General features: G+C 37.4%; 1 protein-coding gene across 1 annotated transcript in view; it reads right to left on the minus strand.

The window, feature by feature from the left end:
- Nucleotides 1–6,101: 6,101 nt before the first annotated feature.
- Nucleotides 6,102–19,956, minus strand: part of Glra2 (glycine receptor alpha 2) — a 246,604-nt gene continuing 232,749 nt past the window's right edge. Inside the window, exon 10 of the mRNA XM_055606743.1 lies at nucleotides 6,102–7,592. Coding sequence (XP_055462718.1) covers nucleotides 7,314–7,592 — 279 coding nt within the window. The 3' untranslated portion in view covers nucleotides 6,102–7,313. The remainder of the gene's footprint in view (nucleotides 7,593–19,956) is intronic.

The following is a 19,956-nucleotide window of genomic DNA, read 5'->3' on the forward strand; positions in this document are numbered from 1 at the left end:
AAATGCAACATCCCTGTTGTGTTTCGACCAATAGATGCTTGCCAGGCAGGAATCCCCCTGCTTTGGTCATGCTAGGAGGGACTGGACTCTTTAAATCACCCACCTAACCTGAGCATGAAGCTCTCAGCTCTCAACTGCTTCTGCAGTGAGGGTGTGTGAGCCCAAGCTAGCTTGTAATAAAAAAAGATTCTCATGTATTTTGCAATGAGTTTGACTCCTGTTGGTCTTTTGGGATCTCGAGAATCTGGCACAACAATCTTTTTCCTCAAGAAACAGTAGCTACTGAATTTAACTCAGGGTTATTTCTGATCCAAGCATATGAATGGCCCTTGATTCCATGAATTCTGAGGACATAGGTCCACATAGGTCCACAGTGAACTGCAATCTGCCCAAGGGCTTATTAAAAGCTGGAGACCTGTGACAGGGTAGGCTCCTGGGAAGATATGGGACCACTCTAGTTGGGACTACTAGCAGCAGTGGACATGGAGACTAAAGTGGCCACCTCCTAGCCATGTAGGACTTGTAGTGGAGGGAGGGGAACACCAACTTACCCTCAAAACCTTTTACCCAAAGTTTATCCTGCCTACAAGTAGTGCAGGGATAAAGGAAGAAGAGTTTGAGGGAATGCCCAAACAATGACTGGCCCAACTTGAGACCCACCACATGGGAGAGAGCCTACCCCTGACACTGTTAATGTCACTCTCCTATGCTTATAAACAGGAGCCGAGCATAACTGTCTTCTGAGAGTCTTCATCCAGCAGCAGATAGAAACAGGTGCAGAGACCCACAGCCAAACAATAGGCAGAGCTCGAGGAATTTTGTAGAAGAGTGGTAGGAAGGATTGAGGGAGCCGGAGGGGTCAAAGACTCCACAAGAAGACCTACAAAGTCAACTAACCTAACCTCTTGGAGCTTACTGAGACTGAGGCACCAACCAAAGAGCAGGTGTGGTCTGAACCTTGGTTCCCTACACATATATAACCAATGGGCAGCTTGGTCTTTATATATACATATATGGGTTCCCCAGCAAGTGGAGCCAGGGCTGTCTTTAATATAGACTCTGTTGCCTGCTTGTGGATCACTTTCCTTTAGATGGTCTGCCTTGCCTGGCCTCAGTGGAAGGGGCACACTCAGTACTGATATGACTTGATGTACTGGAGTGGGTTCATGAGTTGACATGTGGGGGGCTCCTTTTTTCTGAGAAGGAGAGGGGTAAAGAAAGAAGAGAGTGGGATTGGGAGGAGAGGAGAAAGGGGGCTGCATTCGGGAGGTAAAGTGAATAAATAAACCTGAAAAAAACTCTGTAACAGAAAAAACTCTAAGATCTACCACAAGAAGGCCAACATTTAGCACACTACACAGAGGGCATCCCAAAACTTTGCCTCCCTGTTTAAGCATACATTCATTAATTTTGAAATTATCTATATGCCAAATGCTCGCTCATTGACTTATAAACATCAATTGCACACAGCCTTTAGCTTGAAGGAAATGCCTTGCTTGTGATTTTTAAAATACATTTCCGCCAAAGTGGGAAGAATATGTCTTTTTTTCATGTGGGAACATGTGTGACAATGCGATGGTCGTTTTCCTCCCAAATGGGAGGAAAACATTTGTTTCCCCCGAAACAAAGGAAAACACCTTTTTAATTGCATTCTCCTGGTCTTGATTTCAAGCTGAGCATCCTTGGAGCCATTCAGTTACACAAGGTGTTATAGTCACTTTGAAGATGTTATTTGTACTGCATACACAATTTCAAGCTGTGTCTCTTAGTCATTTGTATTGTGAATACTCTATTGTATGCCTTCTTTTCCAGTTGATCATATTATGCATAAGGGAGGGACATTAACTATGTGTTTACTTTCCAGGCCTTTCTGTTCTTAAGTAGCTTAGTTATTGTGAAATTATGCAAGTAGAAGAACTAAGAGACAATTGTGTTGAGTTCTCAACAATTCAACATCTAATATGATACACAGTTTGTTTCAAAGCTCTTAATCAGTATGAATTTTGTGGTTGTATTGATCAAAGGGTATATACTTCCTGTTTGTAAGCTGGCCAAGCTAGATGGTGTGGATAGTTTCAAATAAAATTGCACACATTAAATCATGTTGATATTTCTCAGAGCACTTTAATGAATATGTAGTTGTGACATTATGTTTTTTTGTTTTGTTTTGTTTTGTTTTTACGATTTTTTTAATTTTATTTTTCTTTTTAGTTACACTTTTTTAACTCTGTGTCCCAGCTGTATCCCACTCCCTCATTCCCTCCCCAACCCCACACTCCCTCCCTGGTCTCCTCCCTGCCCCTTTCCAAGTCCACTGATAGGGGAGGACCTCCTCCCTTTTCATTTGACCCTGTTTTATCAGGTATCTTCAGGGCTGGTTGCAAAGTCCTCCTCTGTGGCCTAACAGACTGCTCCTCCCCGGGGGGGGGGTCAAACAGCCTGCCCTTGAGATCCTGTTAGAAATAGTCCGTGTTCCCCTTACTTTGGAAAACTACTTGGTTACTGAGCTACCACGGGCCACATCTGAGCAGAAGTTCTAGGTTATATCCATAGATGGTCCTTGGTTGAGTGTCAGTCTCAGAAAAGACCCTGTGCCAGACTGCCTACAGATTGGGAAAGAATCTTCACCAACCCTTTATCTGACAGAGGGCTAATATCCAGTATATATAAAGAACTAAAGAAGCAGAAAAGCAACAAACCAAATAATCCAATTAAAAAAATGGGGAATGGAGCTCAACAGATAGTTCTCAATAGAGGAACACCAAATGGCAAAGAAATGCTCAACCTCATTAGCCATTAGGGAAATGCAAATCAAAACATCCCTGAGATTTCACCTTACACCCATCAGAATGGCCAAGATCAAAAACTCAAGTGACAACACATGCTGGAGAGGTTGTGGTGAAAGGGGAACCCTCCTCCATTGCTGGTGGGAATGTAAACTGGTACAACCACTTTGGAAGTCAATCTGGCGCTTTCTCAGACAATTAGGAGTAGTGCTACCTCAAGACCCAGCTATACCACTCCTATGTATATACCTAAAATTTGCTCAAGACGTTATGTTTTGTTATCTTATTTTGTGATTGATGAAAACAAGTGTTGGGTTCATTCAAATTACACATTTAAAAACAAATCAGTAGTGGTAATGCAGCCAGTCCTGATGAGATCTGATAAGCTAGGGTCAGATGGAAAAGGAGGAGGACCACCCCTATCAGTGGACTTGGGGAGGGGCATGGGAGGAGATGAGGGAGGTAGGGTGGGATTGGGAGGGAATAAGGGAGGGGGCTACAGCTGGAATACAAAGTGAATAAACTATAATTAATATAAAAATAAAAACTTAATAAAAAAGAAACTGTGTGAGGCACAGGTTGAAATAATTAAGAAGAATATCTGATAGACATAAGATTTAGATTGATTTCGAAAACTGGCTTCAGAGTTAAACTTGAAAATTAATAAATCCTAAAAGAAAATATTGAAATAGATATTTTTTTTCTTCCCAAAGGTGTGACTATGGAATTTTGTGCTGTGTTTTGGTTAGAGCATTTTATTTGATATTAATGGAGTAAGTGAAATGTAAAATGATATTCATTTAATCTTTATTGGCAATTTTGTTTTCTGAATTTGGTATTTCTGGTCGTGAAATGAATGAATGAAGATGAAGAGCTTAGTTCTAACACTGTTTGAGAGGGCTTTTAGAGATCTCCAGTTAGTCTGCTCTGTAGCATGTGTGACTGAGGTATTTGAATATGCCAGAAAAACATTCAAATGGAAGTCATTCTGATGAAGTGTTAAAAGGTAAATAGTGGAAATTGAAAATATGTTTTAAAGGCATTCCATTGTTTGAAAACTGAAACAGGAGATGGGTACCTAATGGGGTTTCTATGTTGGAAAAAATACACAGGACTATGTCAATTGGCAAAACATTATTTTTCTACTATTATTACACATACATATTGGACATCTAAGGCTTGGCAGGAATGTGGAACACCCGTGACAGCCTAGCCTCTTTCTTCTAGCCAAATGAACCTTTTCTTCCTCAAGTTGTCTGTGATCAGAGGGTTTTATCACAGCAAAAGAAAGGAAACTAGAGGAGTGTTTCTATGATACTTCTAGAGGCAGGTACTCTTGGGTAGAAATATTAATATCAATTTTACTGTTTTACCAATAGAGGAAAAAAGTGGAGAACAATGATTTCACCCTAATTGTTTATCAAAGAGAAAAAAAGAAAGGAAGGAAGGAAGAAAGGAAGGAAGAAAAAAGGAAGAAGGAAAGGAACAAAGATAGAAGACACAAACCATGTTTTAGTAATGATATAAAAAATGTGGCAGTCTATTTGCCAGGGCTAGGTCTTCTAAAGCACCTTGTACAGAATATACCCAATGCTACACTTTTCCTAATAACAGCTATTCTATTATTTATTGACTTTTTAGAACTTACGGGTTAAGTATGGTAATAATGGAGTCAACTTCATTTTTTTTCCAGTCAGCACTTTGAAACTACAAACTATTTGCAATTAAGTACTTAATCTAAAATCACAGCATTGCTGAGCTGTCATGGGTTATGTCTGAGCAGGGGCTCTAGGTTATAGCCATATTTGGTCCATGTGGAGCTCCCTTCCTCTCCAGGTCTTACTAAGTCCCTCTTTTATCATAAGATTCCCTGCACTCTGCCCAAGGTTTGGTTAGGAGTCTAAGCATCTGCTTTGACACACTGCTAGGTAGAGTCTTTCAGAGGCCCTCTGTGGCAGGCTCCAGTCCTATTGCCTGTTTTCTCCCTCTTCCAATGTCAATCCCGTTTGTCTTTCTAAGTGAGGATTGATCATCTTACCCTGGAATTTATTCTTGTTTAGCTTCTTTAGGTGTATAGATTTTAGTATGTTTATCCTATCTTGTAGGTCTAGTATCTACTTATGAGTATATACAGTGTGTGTCTTTCTGCTTCTGGGATACCTCACTCAGGATGATCTTTTCTAGATCCCACCATTTGCCTGCAAATTTCATGATTTCCTTGTTTTTAATTGCTGAGTAGTATTCCATGAACTCAGTGGTGGGCTCTTTGACCTCCTCCCTTCCCCCATGAGGGAGAAGTAGCCTTGCTAGGCCCCAGAGATGGACATTGCAGCCAGTCCTTATGAGACCTGATAAACTAGGGTCAGATGGAAGAGGAGGAAGACCTCCCCTACCAGAGGACCTAGAGAGGGGCAGGGAGGAGATGAGGGAGGGAATGAGGGAGGGGGGTATGACTGGGTTACAAATTAAGTAACCTGTGATTATCATAAAAAATTAAAAATTATTAAAAAAATAAAATCATAGCATTGATAGACAGCTGACTAGCCTCTGCTAAGAAATTCATACTTCTACCCATTTTGCAATAATTCAGTATTTAAATAGATTTCAAGGCCATAAACATCCACTTATGAGTGAGCATCTTCTTGAGAACATTATAGTTATAGAAAATCTGCAAAGATCACAATGAGTTAACTCTATGTACTTTATGTTCTCAGTATTTCTCTTTCATCTTATTCCATCATTCCTGATGGAAATAGGGTTGGGTAACAGGAACAGTTGACCTTTTAAGTTTCATTTCACTGTGAATGACAGTGTCATTGTTATTCAGTGGGTTAGAAATTTTCCATGTTTTATGCACCCAGTTGTAAATTTTCTTAACATTGGTTACAACTAATTCTCTCTCTGTGTCTCTGGCTCTGTCTGTCTCTCCGTCTTTCCCCTTCTCTCTTGTTTTGTGGTAGAGTTTTACCACATAGCTCCCCTAGAACTTCTCATGTAGTTTATGATGTTCTTGGACACATGATAATCCTTTCTTGGACTCTTCCTCCTTAATACTAACAGGTTACAGGTTACAGGTTACAGGTATGTGTCTCCCCACCTACGCATTTCTATATTTCAACAATGAGAAAAGTATCTTGACTACTATAAACATTAATAACATAATAGCTATCACTCTATTATGAAAAATAATATAATAGCTATATACATGATTCAAGTTTATCAGGAAGATCACATACAAACATCCAAGTTATTATTCTCACATAAATAATTTACATTTTAGCACAGAAACTGGAAGACTGGATAATTTAGTGGCACACTTATCTTTATTGAAATTGAACAAATGCTTTTTTTAAAATAATCCCTTTTACAGCACATGTAAAATGTAATTATTTCCATATATTTTTACAGGTTGTCTTTTGAGTAAGCAAAAATACATCTTTTTCTTACTTAAAACATTTAGCCAGGATTCAAACCACGTAGCTCTGGTACCAAAAAGGCAACGGGTTATGAAAATCACAGTACAGTTTTAATTTTTTAAGTTAATCAAGGATATTTAAAACGATATTCACTTGGATTGAAAGTAGAAATTACAGGTCAGTCAACATTAGGACTTGTAGTTACAGCTACAATGAGGGCAGAAATAGGAAGTCCAAGCTAATGTTAGCTACACCATTTAGAACACACCATCTTCATAACACTGTGGCTGAGCAGCTGCAATAGTTAAGTTACACTTGGGCACTTAAAGTTGCACATAAATATAGCCAAAGTTAAAAAAATATACATAGTATGCTAACTTGATCTAAAATAAAATGAGTATTTGTTTTAAGAGGGTATATTAGTAAATCAATTAGACAATACACAATGAAATCCCCAATTTACATCTAGGAAAGAAAACTAATCTCAAATTGCACACCTACACAGACAGTGAGTAGAAATCTGTTCTTTGTCATTTGTGTTTCTTTTGTTGTTGTTTTCTGGATAAGCAGAAAGAATTTACAACCCACAAAAGGATTTCTTGGGTGAAACACTAATTACAGACGTTGTAAAGATCATAGCTCAGGAGGCTTGTTTTAAAAATGAGGCAGCATTTTCCTGAAAATGTTTGGTCCTCAATTCACTATTGACTAGTCACTGTTGTCAGATGGTAAGCATTTTCACGGTGTGTGTACGTTTGTGTGTGTTTGTGTGTATGTGTGAATTCATCAAATCAAACCATAAGATAATCAGCCCTCAAGAACTTGACCTTTCACATCATGTCTGAGTGATGTGTCATCTCAAAGAACAATGCGAAAGACTATGGATGAGAGTTATGCTCATATGATTCTGCAACACCATAATTTTGTACAGTTTTCTTCATTGCCTATAGAACTTGTCTTTTTTCATGTAGGTGCCAGAAAACCCACCCTCATGATCTCCCTCCCCCCTCCCTCAATGTTCTTCTCTGACAGAGTGATATAAAGACAATAATACTGTGTATTTACAAGCACAACACTTAGGCAAGACAGTCCCAGGGTCAACAGGGCACATCTATTTCTTGTGGACATCTTCATGCCGAATGATCTTGTATGTGATCCAGTAAAAGATGTTGAAAATGAGGAAGGCCAGTGGGAAGGCAGCTCGCGATATGGTGTCAATCCTTTTTGCCCGATCCACAAACTTCTTTTTGATAGCATCTGCATCTTTTGGTGGTTGTGGAAGTGGATTGACAGGTGTAGCCTTGACAGCTGTGCCATCTTTCACTTGGAGGCAGTGACCCATCCCATAACCACTGAAGTTAAAACGACTTTCACGAGTAACATCTTCTTCCTGGCAGAATAGAGAGAGGAAACACAGACTGTCAGTCAAATTTGATGGAAGATTCTTAAATTTCTTTAGAATTATAAGGATGAATTATAATAAACTGTTAGCGTAGGACGTTCTTGAAAGAGGGGATGCTCCTTTGAGTTCAATCCAATTATTCATAGCACAGATATAATTCATTACCTTTTCAGGTAGAGAAATTAAATATAAAAACAATGACTTTTTGGTCATTTTAATTAATCAACAAACAGAAATTCATATGCTATATTCAGTCTTGACAATTCCAAATCTTGTTTACTAATCTATAGATTGTTTGAAAACCAGCTTCCAAAATTTTAGCATTACAATTATATCAAAAGTATCATTCATTTGTTTCTTCATTCATTTATTCTTTCTCCCAAAACACTTTTACTTAATTCCTGTTATATATTTGTCCCTGAGTTACGAAATTTGACTATCATGGACCATTTATTGTTCAGTTAGTTCATTACCATTTAATTTAAGGTGAACCCTTTAATTATATACTGTCTCTGCTCTTATCCTCTAGTTCATTTCAGCTATAGAATAAAGATTTTTTTAGTGTTATCTTTTATTTCTATTTTATTATTCAGGTATCTTTTTTTCTTTTCTCTTTTTTTAAAATTTAATTTTATTTTATTAATTACACTTTATTCACTTTGTATCTCCCCTAAGCCCCTCCCTCCTCCATTCCCGGTCCCACCCTCCCTCCCCCTTCTTCACGCATGCCCTCCCCAAGTCCACTGATAAGGGAGGTTCTCCTCTCCTTCCTTCTGATCTTTGTCTATCAGATCACATCAGGAGTGCCTGCATTGTCATCTTCTGTGGCCTGGTAAGGTTGCTCCCCCCTCAGGGGGAGGTGATCAAAGAACAGGCCAATCAGATTATGTCAGAGGCAGTCCCTCTTATCAAATGGCAGAGAAACACTTAAAGAAATGCTCATTAGGGAAATGCAAATCAAAACCACCCTGAGATTTCACCTTACAACCATCAGAATGGCCAAGATGAAAAACTCAAGTGACAAAACATGCTGGAGAGGTTGTGGAGAAGGGGGAACCCTCCTCCACTGCTGGTGGGAATGTAAACTTGTACAACCACTCTGCAAATCAATCTGGTGCTTTCTCAGACAACTAGGAATAGCGCTTCCTCAAGATCCAGCCATACCATTCCTAGGCATATATCCAAAAGAGGCTCAAGTACACAATAAGGACATTTGCTCAACCATGTTTGTAGCAGCTTTATTTGTAATAGCCAGAAGCTGGAAACAGCCCAGATGCCCCTTAACTGAAGAATGGATGCAGAAATTGTGGTACATCTTTTCTCTTTTTTTAATTAAATTTTTATTTTTTGTATTAATTAAAGTTTATTCTATTTGTATCCCAGCTGTAGCCCCCTTCCTCGATCCCTCTCGATCCTTCCCTCCCTCTTTCATTTCCTCCCATTCCCCTCTCCAAGTCCACTGATAGGGGAGGTCCTCCTCCCCTTCCATCTGACCCTAGCTTATCAGGCCTCACCTGGATTGGCTGCATTGTCCTCCTCTGTAGCTTGGCAAGAAAGGGATTTGACCAAGAAAGGGATTGGTCAAAGAGCTCGCCACTGAGTTCACGTCAGAGACAGTCAGTCCCTGTTCCCCTTACTAGGAAAACCCACTTGGATGCTGAGGTGCCATGGGCTACATCTGAGCAGGGTTCTAGGTTATATCCATGAATGGTCCTTGGTTGGATAGAATGAAGATTAACTATTCATTATTTGACATGTATATTAGTAGCAAAGACAATTTTTCTAGTATTGATTTTTAACATTGATTCTCTGGCTAGCAATAATCTTTACCATATATAAATATAATATTTGAGTAAATACCAGTGATGTTTTATGCTAATTATTTCTACACAAATTAGATATAAGACAAAAAATAGTTTTTATCACTTGGTCTGAAAGGCAAATTACCTTAGAAACAAATCAGAGTGTATAGTTGAATCAAAAGAGGAAATTAACTGTTACAATTTAATGCCTTACTTGATACCAACTTAATTCCTAAATAGCCACTGGTCAAATTATCTCCTCTTTTAGCTAGCTTTACTGTTTCTTACAATACTATGTAATCCTCTACTGCATTTTTTAGATTACTGATAATGCTAATGTTGTTTTCCAAAATACAAGAAAACTTGTTAATTATGTTACTTCATCATTGTTAACTGCATGTATGTGGAGCTTTCAGTAATGTACAAAAAGTATGTCAAATAAAGAACTTTGTACCTAATTCCAATGTAAGCTCATCTGTATCTCAAATGTGAGAAGTGAGCAGGACAGATTGTACCTAGTGTGTTCAAAGTCACAGGAGAACTGGATAGGTAAAGGAGATGGTAGGTATTTTAGTCTACTTCACTGAGTACAAAATGAGGGGAGCGATAGCAGTGCATGGATTAAAATGATGTGGAAGCACTCCAGAAAGGCTAGGTTAGATTATAGTTCAGATGAGCCATTGCAGAAGTCAGGAAGGAGAACAGATTGACTTCCATGTGGTTTACTTAGCCACATGCTACTTCTCTCTGTGAGAAACACATGCTGCTTGCAAATGAGTAATAGAGTTCAGTAAGGTCCTTAGAGCCTTGTTTTATCAACCCACTCATGATAAAATGCCTTTGGAGAGAACAGCCATAAAGATGGCTGATTATTGCCTTGCAACCTGGTAATGACTTGGAATTTGAGCTAGAGAGATAGTAGGTATGAGTAATTGTTAGAAACTTCATGCCATCATTTGCCAAATATATCTGGTCTTTTGGGAAATCAGACTAGAAAACAGAGGGCTTGTTTTATTTCAAAAATTCATTATTCATTGTTTGTTTGATTGATATTTATGTTTATTTTATTATTGTTTTAGATTTTCATTCATGAGTACTGCATTTTCAAACCACACTTCCCCACTCCATCATATCCCATATTCTCTTCTCAAAATCATGACCTCTTCTTTAATTACTATTGTTACATATGTTTGTCTGTTTAAGTAAGTACAATCTGCTGATTCCATCTAGTGTTGCTCATATGTACATAAGTTTAGGGCTGACCATTTGGGATCAGATAATTTATCAGGCGTCATCAATGGAGAAGTTTGATTCTCCCTCTGTTGCTTGTAGCTCTCCATCTAGGGGCCGGGCCTTGGGAGATTTCCCCTATTCAGTTTGGGATATCAACTAGTGTGGTCATTGTGCAGTTTAGTTTTACGATTTTTATGAGTACAGCTCCCTGTCATATATAGAAGATACTATCTGACAGCAGATGTCCTGATCCTCATTGAATCTTTCTACCACCTCTTGTGAAATGTTCTCTGAGCCTTAGGTGTGAAGGTTGTGTTGCAGATGTATCACTTGGTGATAGATACCCCATAGTCATTTGTTTACTACATTTTGACCAGTTGGGTAATGGTCTCTATTTGCTGCAAAATGAAGCTTCTTTGATGAGGGGTGAAAGTTTCAATTATCTGTGGGTATAAGAATACATATTTAGAAGGTTGTTGCCAATTGTATTAGCTTTTGGACATCAGACTAATATGTTCTCGAGAGTCCATGACTTTACCAGCCATGGGTAGATGCCCATATTTACAGTATCAGACATGAATTATTTGTTTTTCTTATTAACAACTGAATCTAGTACAATCAGGAAGAACATGTGTTATAACTTTCAGCCAATTTAGAATTACAATGAACCAGACCTAACTTCTTGTATAAAGTAATTGTGAAACTGCTACTTTATAAAGCCATCTCTCCATACTGTGATTCATGTTAAATTATCCTGTAAAAGTTGGTTTAAAGATAGATGCCACACTGATTACTAAAAGCTAATGGAGAGGTTCTCATTCAGAAACTACTGAGTGTTGATTTTGTGTCAAAAATTAGCCTAGGTTTCATGAGACAGTTAATGTTTTTGTTGGGTAGGAAGAACTCTACTTGTATAGATTTTCAGAACACAATGGGAGAGATAACCCAAAGGTATTAACATATAAGGGATATGGCAAAGAATACTCAGCCTGACACCTGAGTGGTCCCATGTGCACAACTGTATGAACTCAGTAATAAATGGTTAAACTGGGATCACATTGAAATATTATATACTTCTTTTCCTTAAAATGGGAATGCTTTAGATTTATTCTTATTCCTGTAGCAGCCTACTTGCAGTTCTTCCTATCCTACTTCCATTCCCTGGAGCCTCGGCCTCTTGATGAAGACCAAGCTAAGCTCTTTCCCTCTCAGCCATTCCTGATAGTCCATATCCATTACTTCCTCAGTTACAGATCCTCAAAAACACTTTTCACCCTGAGGCCCCAATAGCCACACAAGGCTGGAACCCAGGTAGGAAATTTTCACAATCTTTTCTGTTCTTGATTATGATCTCTGCTGACTTAGTCCCATAGCAGCCTGCCTGTAGGATGCCTTCTTTCCACCTCGCCTTCATTCCCTGAGGACTCCACCTCTTGATGGGTGTGGACCCAGAGTTTCCTTAGATTTTTACAGAAGCCCCTCTCAGCATTTCATCCTAGCCCATCTTCATTCTTTTCTGTCTCTCACCGTCGTACAGAACAACTCTCTATCAGGGACCACATATCTATTATATTTACCTAATATGCAGAGTAGGCAACAGCAACCAAAGAATGGAATATCTACCCATAAAGGACAAGACTATCAACACCAAGAAACATTTAAAACATCATAGTTCCAGATGCATAGATCCCAGTACAAAAACACAAATATGAGCATCAAAGACTTCATCAGAAGTTCGTATCTCTACTGGAATAAGTACTGAAAAATGCAATATAACTAAAATACAAGAAGAGGACTTCAAAAAAAAAAAACAACCATGAATATGTTCAAGGATGTTGAAGAGGATGATAAGGAGAATGAAGTCTATAAAAACATGGTTTAATGAAATAATTAAAACAATTCCAGACACAAAACCCAGAAATTAACAAAGAAACAGAATCACTACAGAAAACCCAGACTCCCAGATGTTGAAAACATAAAATGGATAGCTCATTCAAAGAAAATGTTAAATCAACAAAATAGGTGAATTATTTATTTGGTTCAAGGGTTCAAATAAATGTTGTAAAATATGGAATAAAAAGATGTATTAACCACAACAGTGCATTCTTAATGGTCTGAAGACATTTCATGCAAGAAAGGGAGCATATGGGTAATTAAGAGGAGAGATTTACTCATCATAATGGTTATAGGCAACCTCAGGTTTTCTGACTAATTTTTAAAGTAAGGAAAACAGAGACTGTTAAGACAGGGAAAACACTTCCTAGATGAGATTCGACTAGTGAAGAGGGAAAAGATATACACTCAAATGTTTCTTACTACCATTAACCAGCATGTGAGTCACATAAAAATTCTATAGAGATCCGGACTGGGAATATGTATGCTTGGGTCTTAGATTTAGCTCAGAGGCGTATGGACTATGTTGATCTCAAAAATGTACTTAATTTTTTCTTTTTTTTATAGATCACAGATGCCTTATGACAAAAATGTGAAGATAGCACTAAAGCCATGGATCCCTGGTGTGGCTGCTGGAGAATTTTGAAAATATGCTTATGTCTGCCTCTCATCACATTTCCTTCAAGACCAATTGGATTGGACACTCTGGGAGTGTTAATTTAGGACCTACAGGTTTTAACATCCACAGATTCTAATGTAAAATGTGTGAAACACTGGCTTTGATGATTTCTAATGCCTATCTCTAGAATGTACAGAAAATTCTATATTATTAAGTCTAAAATTATTTTTAAGTGGAAGCAACCCTTCACCATATGTTTCTCTTTATCTGCCCATGCTTATTCTGCTTTTCTTCTTTCCATGACTACAGAATCTCACAAAATCCTATTCTCCCTTTTAAGAATCATTTAGAAATTCATGATTAAGCATATATCACTGCATGAGAAATAATATTCATTTAAGTTCCAAAATCTGAAAAAATAGAAGTAGTTAGCTAGTACTCTGTTTTAAGCACATAAAACAAAAAAGTTTTAAATATGGACAGCTATGTTTCTTTTCAGAGTGCTTCATTCATATCATTTCTTTATCCTTCTGCCCACACTGTAAGTGGACAGCTAAAGAGATTAACTCATTCAATTAAGTACTAGAGGTAGAATACAAGGATACCACTTTTGAATATCATAATTTTATACATTGTCATGCAAACTGTGGGCTTGGTGAGTAATGAGCAAGGTGTAATTTTAGGAGGGTTCCCAATGCTTGAAAACTCTTTTCTCATTCATTCAACAGTATTTAATATATTCTTCTGAGCATAGTTATGGTTAATTAAATCAGTTTTTTAAAATTTGCTGCCACAAAATTTATCTGTTGCAGTGAGGAATTATCCACTTAATTATGGATATACAGGCAAGATGAATACTTGGTTAAGGGTCTTCTTATTTACTTTTATAATTTTTTAGTGCTTTTTAAACTAAATATAGAAGATTAAATTTTTCCCATCCAAGGATATGGTATTGATTTTGAAAAACACTATTGAAACCTTTTTGGATTGTTGTTGTTACTCTGAATGGCTAATTTATTCTCTAGTGGGTTAAGAATAAAATGTTATAGCATTATGACAAGATTCCTATGAGGGAGCAAAATGGAGTTGAGACTGAGTCAAGGGTAAACTGAAGGTAAAATAAAGAACAATATGTATACATGGCCTGTAATTATGCCACCTAACCTAAGTCGGATTCTCCTAGTTAGAAAATAATTTTCAGCTTAGCTCCATTTTTTTCTAATTATCTGGGAACTGCTTAATTCTCATTCAGAAGGACAAATAGAATCGACACTGGAAGTGGTTGAAGAGAGGGAACAGGATGGAAGCCTACCATAGATGTCCTCTGGAAGACTTCCCCTACCAAGGGCTTGAAGCAGATGCTGAGACTCAGAGCCAAACTTTGGGCAGAGTGCAGGAAGTCTTATGGAAGAGTGGGGGGACAGAAGGTTCCAGAGGGAACAGAAGCTCCACAAGAAGACATACATAGCCAACAAATCTGAGCCCAGAGCAGGCCTGTGGAAACTTTTGTACCAACCAAGGACCATGCATGGAGAGAACCCATGTCCCTTCCTCCGATATAGCAGATAGGCAACTCAGTCTCTTGTATTCCCTAGTAAGGTGAAGAGGGGTTGTCTCTGACATAGACTCAGTTGCCTGCTCTTTGATCTTCCTCCTGGCAGGGTGTTCTTGTCAGGCCAAAGAGGAAGAGGATGCAGCCAGTCCTGATGAGACTTGATAAGCGGAGTCAGTTGGTAGGGGTGGAGGGCTTGCACTTTCTGAGGACTATGGAAATGGGAGGGGGAAGAGGAAGAGAGGGTGAGACTAGGAGGAGACAAAGGTGGGAACAATGATTGGGGTGTAAAATGAATAAATTAAAAATAAATTTAATTTAAAAATAACAAAAGAAGAGATTTTTCTCAATTTGGGTGAATCTCACTTCCCACCTCCATAATTTTCCATAGATTGATAGTTATGAATAGATAAACAGAAATAGAAATGAATAGATAAATATAATTTGTTGATTTTGACTAAAGATTATTTACTTATATATGTAGCCAGTGTCACTGGGAGACCAACCTTGTCAATCACAAAAGAAACTGAGGCCACATGGTTCTGTAATGATATACTATTAATAAATGGTACAGTTGAGATTCAATACCAAGTTGGTCTGAAGAAAAACTATAGGATTTGTAAGACAATAAAAGTCTTTGACTTTTATGAACTTTTGTCTATATCAAGCCCCAAATGGTTTCTTTTCTCAATTATGGATGATTAATCTGACTAAGATTTTCAGAATGACATTGAAATTAATAAAATGAACCATAATTCATTGTTATTTAATGATAGGTGATAAAATAAATCAAATTTTCAACCATTTGAGCAGATTAGAGAGATAATTTCTCTACAAGAAATCTATACTAATGGGTCATTTTTTTCACGAGAAAATATTGATACAATTGTTTTTTCCCCTTTAAATAGTCTCACTTTGTAATCCAGGCTGGTCTTTAACTTCAGAGTCTCCAGGCTCAGTCTACCAAATGTTGAGATTACATACTTCCCCCCATTATGTGCACCTATCATTGATTTTTGAAGAAGGGATTGCTGAGTTTCATTTATTAACTAGTTGTCATTTATCCATTTATATTTTATCCAATATTTATGTCCTAGACAAATGGTAGGGAGATGGCAGTGAGTAAGAAGAAAAAAATCTCTGATTTTTCTTAATGTTTGCATTCTATTGGGAAAAAGGTAGTTAATCAAAACTATATACACAGTTGCATGTAAAATGCACCTACACACACACACACACACACACACACACACACACACACACACACACAAATCACCTGCACATTTCTAAAGTGGATTTCAATTTATCAAGGTCAAGTTATAGTGTAAATCACTAGATGGACGATTATGCTAGTCAGTGAGAAAGAAGATGGTAAAGGAGGATCATTTTTGGCTGAGTTAAAATATTATTGAGATGGAAATGTTTAGGGCCAACTCACTTGGAGGCATATACTTGGTTACATGTAAATCCATGACTACCTGCCTTTCTACCTAAAACTATTTTCAAGATATAAATCCTAAAGATGGCTTGTAGTAAAAGCCAACCTTTACCCAAAATATTTAAAACTCAAATTTTAAATATTCCTTTATTTTTTTGTTTTCATTTTTATTTTACATAGAGCAATTTTTGTGAATGATCATGAATCCAGAATAAATTCATAATTATTCTGAAGATCTACTGATATTCAGCTGAACATTCCAAAGCTTTATAGAGGAACTGTCCTTTGGATCTTTGGGTGGGAATCCCATAAACTTATCCTGGAGATCCCTCTCAAACTGTTCATGGGATTCTGTATTTCTTCTTGAATGGGCCTTTGACGCTCATCAACAGACTATGATTAAACAGACATTAACTAATTTCAGAAGCTTGGTCAAAGTAAACACTGGTGTTTCTTTCTGTATTGCTACAATGTATACTTAAACCTATGTGTCTCTATTTCAGTTGTTTGGCTGCTTTGAGACAATTAAAGTGTGAAAAAATGATTCCATGTAGAGATACCAAATAAATAAGCTCTGAGTCTAGGTGAGATGAGAAAGATATATGAGCAGCCCCCAAGTGTTTCAGCTCCTTCTATTGTCTAAGTGCATCCAAGGTAACACTCTATGCTGAGCTGGCTCAGCTGAGACCTTCCCCATTTTTTGGCACATGGTAATTGTGGGAAACAAAGAACTGAAAACTGTTATTTTAAATCACTAAGATTTGAGGTGATTTATCATACAGTAATATATAGCTATATTCATAACCAATAGCATCCCCCAAACCTAAATATTGTAGCATTGTCTCTGGGATCAGGCACCAGGCAGAAGCTGGAAGGGTCTCAAGAAAATGGTTGTAGGACTGGAAGGGGAAAGAAGCACTTGCTGCAATCCAGGAGAAGGTGCAAAGTTCACCCACTATATCTTGTGATAACATGAAAATAGAAAATACATATTATAAATGTGATGATGAAGCTAAAGAGATTTCCAGACAGAATATTACGGGTATTAAGTGTACAGCTAGAAGTTAGAAGAAATATAAAAAGGTTGAGAGTCAATTTCTTCCAGCTTTCAAAGAGTCCTTAAATAAAAAGAGGCCTCAAGAGAGAAAAAAACAAAACAAAACAAACAAACAAACAAACAAACAAACAAAACATATCCAGAGTGGGTCTATAAGATTTCCTTGCTAAAACTCAAGAAATATCTAGACAATTGCCTTGTGAGTTCATGGTTTTAACAGACGGCAAGTCTTACTAGAATTCTAAGAGTGTGCCTGGCAGATCATCTCCTTCAAATAGTAACATGCTAAGAACACTGAGATTTTGTGCCACAGAAGCCTATAAGGAAGGAGACTTGGGTCAAAAAATTAGTTTTCTTTCTGTTTTTATGTTAGAGTCTCACTGAATAATCCAGACTCTCTACAAACTCACCATCTTCTTGCCTAACTCCCCACTGTTCAAGGAATACAACGATGCCTAGCTCAAGAAAGGCTCATCTTTAATTGACATATAATAACCATAAGCATTTATGAAGAATAATGTAAGGTTTTGATAAATGTATCATTTGTAATATCTACAGCAATTTAAATCATCCTGTTACATATTTGCCATTTGTGGGTAACAGCATTTACATGGTTCTCATAGCCATTTTGAAATACATAACACATTATTTTTGATTTAAGCATACTGTGCTGTAGATCTCTAAAAACTGCACTTGTCACAGATAGTGGGCTTATCCCAAAGAGATTTGTGGATATGACTTCTGTGTAATGACATGAATTATAAATTTATATCCTCAAAGCTCCAGCAGGTAAGGGAATTGTATCTTTTTTGCTTGAAAACAACAAAACAGTATAAGATGAAAAAAAAAAGGTTTTTAGAGCCCTTAATCTTCTGTTGGTGGGGAAAATAGTTTAAAAGGGTTACTTAGTTACAAACAAATGCCATGTCTTAGGAAAAAGCACTATTCAGATAACAGAATAAGAACCCAAAGAACAGAAAGAAAAAAAAAAAAACACAGAACAACTCCCAAGGATGTATCCCTAGTCAGGGATCCACTAACCCCAGGCTTTCCACATTTTAGAATTCTCATTAATCAATGATTGCTATGCATCACTTTTCCCCCAGGATTTTGAACAGAATTTCTGTAGCAGCACATGGATATCCATATTGTCTGTTGGATATGCTGGGCAGGTATTTTATTTCTAAGGTCACAAGACTTCATAGTAAGCTCTCCTCACAGAGCTTAACTTGAGGTGTCTTCTCTGAGGTAAATGGTACCATCCCAAGTTTCGAAATGAGTTTTTATTCAATGACTGTACTCACCTTCATCTGTGGAGGCTTTTATACATCCTCAACTAGTTTTTCTTTTATTAAAAATTACAACACTAGCAGCAAGAAAAGTAAAATAGCTTTTTAGTTTATTATTCATGTAGATATACATTTTTTTGGTCATTGAGGTTATGTACAAGTGTGATTTGTGTTCATGACAGAGTGGATTTTGCCAAGTGGTGTGGACAGGGTACTGAGACAGTATTTATTTGTCAAAATTGGCTTCTATCACACCTTCCACCCACATGTTTTCTTCAATGAGACCTTGCAACTCTTCTTACCAAGAGTTCGAGATCTGTACTTCCACATACTGAATCGGGAAAGCCTGTGACTTGCTTGTAACTGAAAAAATGCATTAGAATGACACTTTCTGAATTCCCATGACAGTGTGCAAAAGTTGATAGAGCTTCTTTCCTGTTCTGTGGCTCATTTGTGTTTGTACTCAGGAGCTACTGTATAAAAAGCCCCTCTACCCTGCAGCTGCCATGTTCAATGGAAGCTAACTTGTGTGGAAAGTTCATATATGGTCACTCTAATTAGCAGTCCTAGTCTTAGGAGCTCTCAATCTAGACTCCTGACATGTGAGTGAATAAGTTTACAGATGTCTAACTTTGAGGTGTCAAGTAAGAGACAACCTTTGAGACTTCCAGTGGAGACTTCAGAAATCATTAAACAGTGAAAAGTCATCCTTACCCTGCTGCTCTCAAATCCCTGCATACAACACTATGCTGATTGTTTGTGTTATTGAGTTTGAAGTGATTTATAACACCCAGTTACCTAGACAGGCTGCTTGAGTCATTGGTGTGCCAAAATTTTTCAGTTTTATTGGTTAGTACTTAAAACGGAAGTCTTGGCATAAGATAAAGTTAGACATATTATGAAAACATAGGCATGAGTGTGTTCTGTAGTAAATGCTGTTTCTGCTTTTAAGATTTGAATGTTAATTGCTCAGTGCCAAATGGTCAGCCCTAAAGGCATACAAGTAATATTATATAGACTGAGAAAGTTATATTTAGGAATATATTTGTATATGCATATATATGTGTGTATGTAGGCAATAAGAGTGAAAAAAGAGGCATGGATTTGAAGGAGAGTAGGGAGAATTTGGAAGGAAGAAAAAGAAGGGAGAAATGTAATTATATTATAATCTCAAAAATAAAAATTTGAAAAAAATAAAAACATATAAAATAGACATAAAAATGGCAGTCTTGGGACTGTACAGACAGATCAGCAGTTAAGAGTGCTTACTGCTCTTGTAGATGAGCGTAGATGAGCCAGCATCAACATAGCACTATCTGGATCAGGTATCTCACAACAACTGCTTGTAACTCCAGTTCCAGGGAACCTAACACCCTGTAACTTCTGTAGTCACCTGCATGAATGTGGTGTGCATAAATTCAAACACACACACACACACACACACACACACACACACACACACACACACA

Source organism: Psammomys obesus, unplaced genomic scaffold, assembly GCF_907164565.1.
Source record: "Psammomys obesus unplaced genomic scaffold, mPsaObe1.curated_primary_1811, whole genome shotgun sequence".
NCBI lineage: Eukaryota > Metazoa > Chordata > Mammalia > Rodentia > Muridae > Psammomys > Psammomys obesus.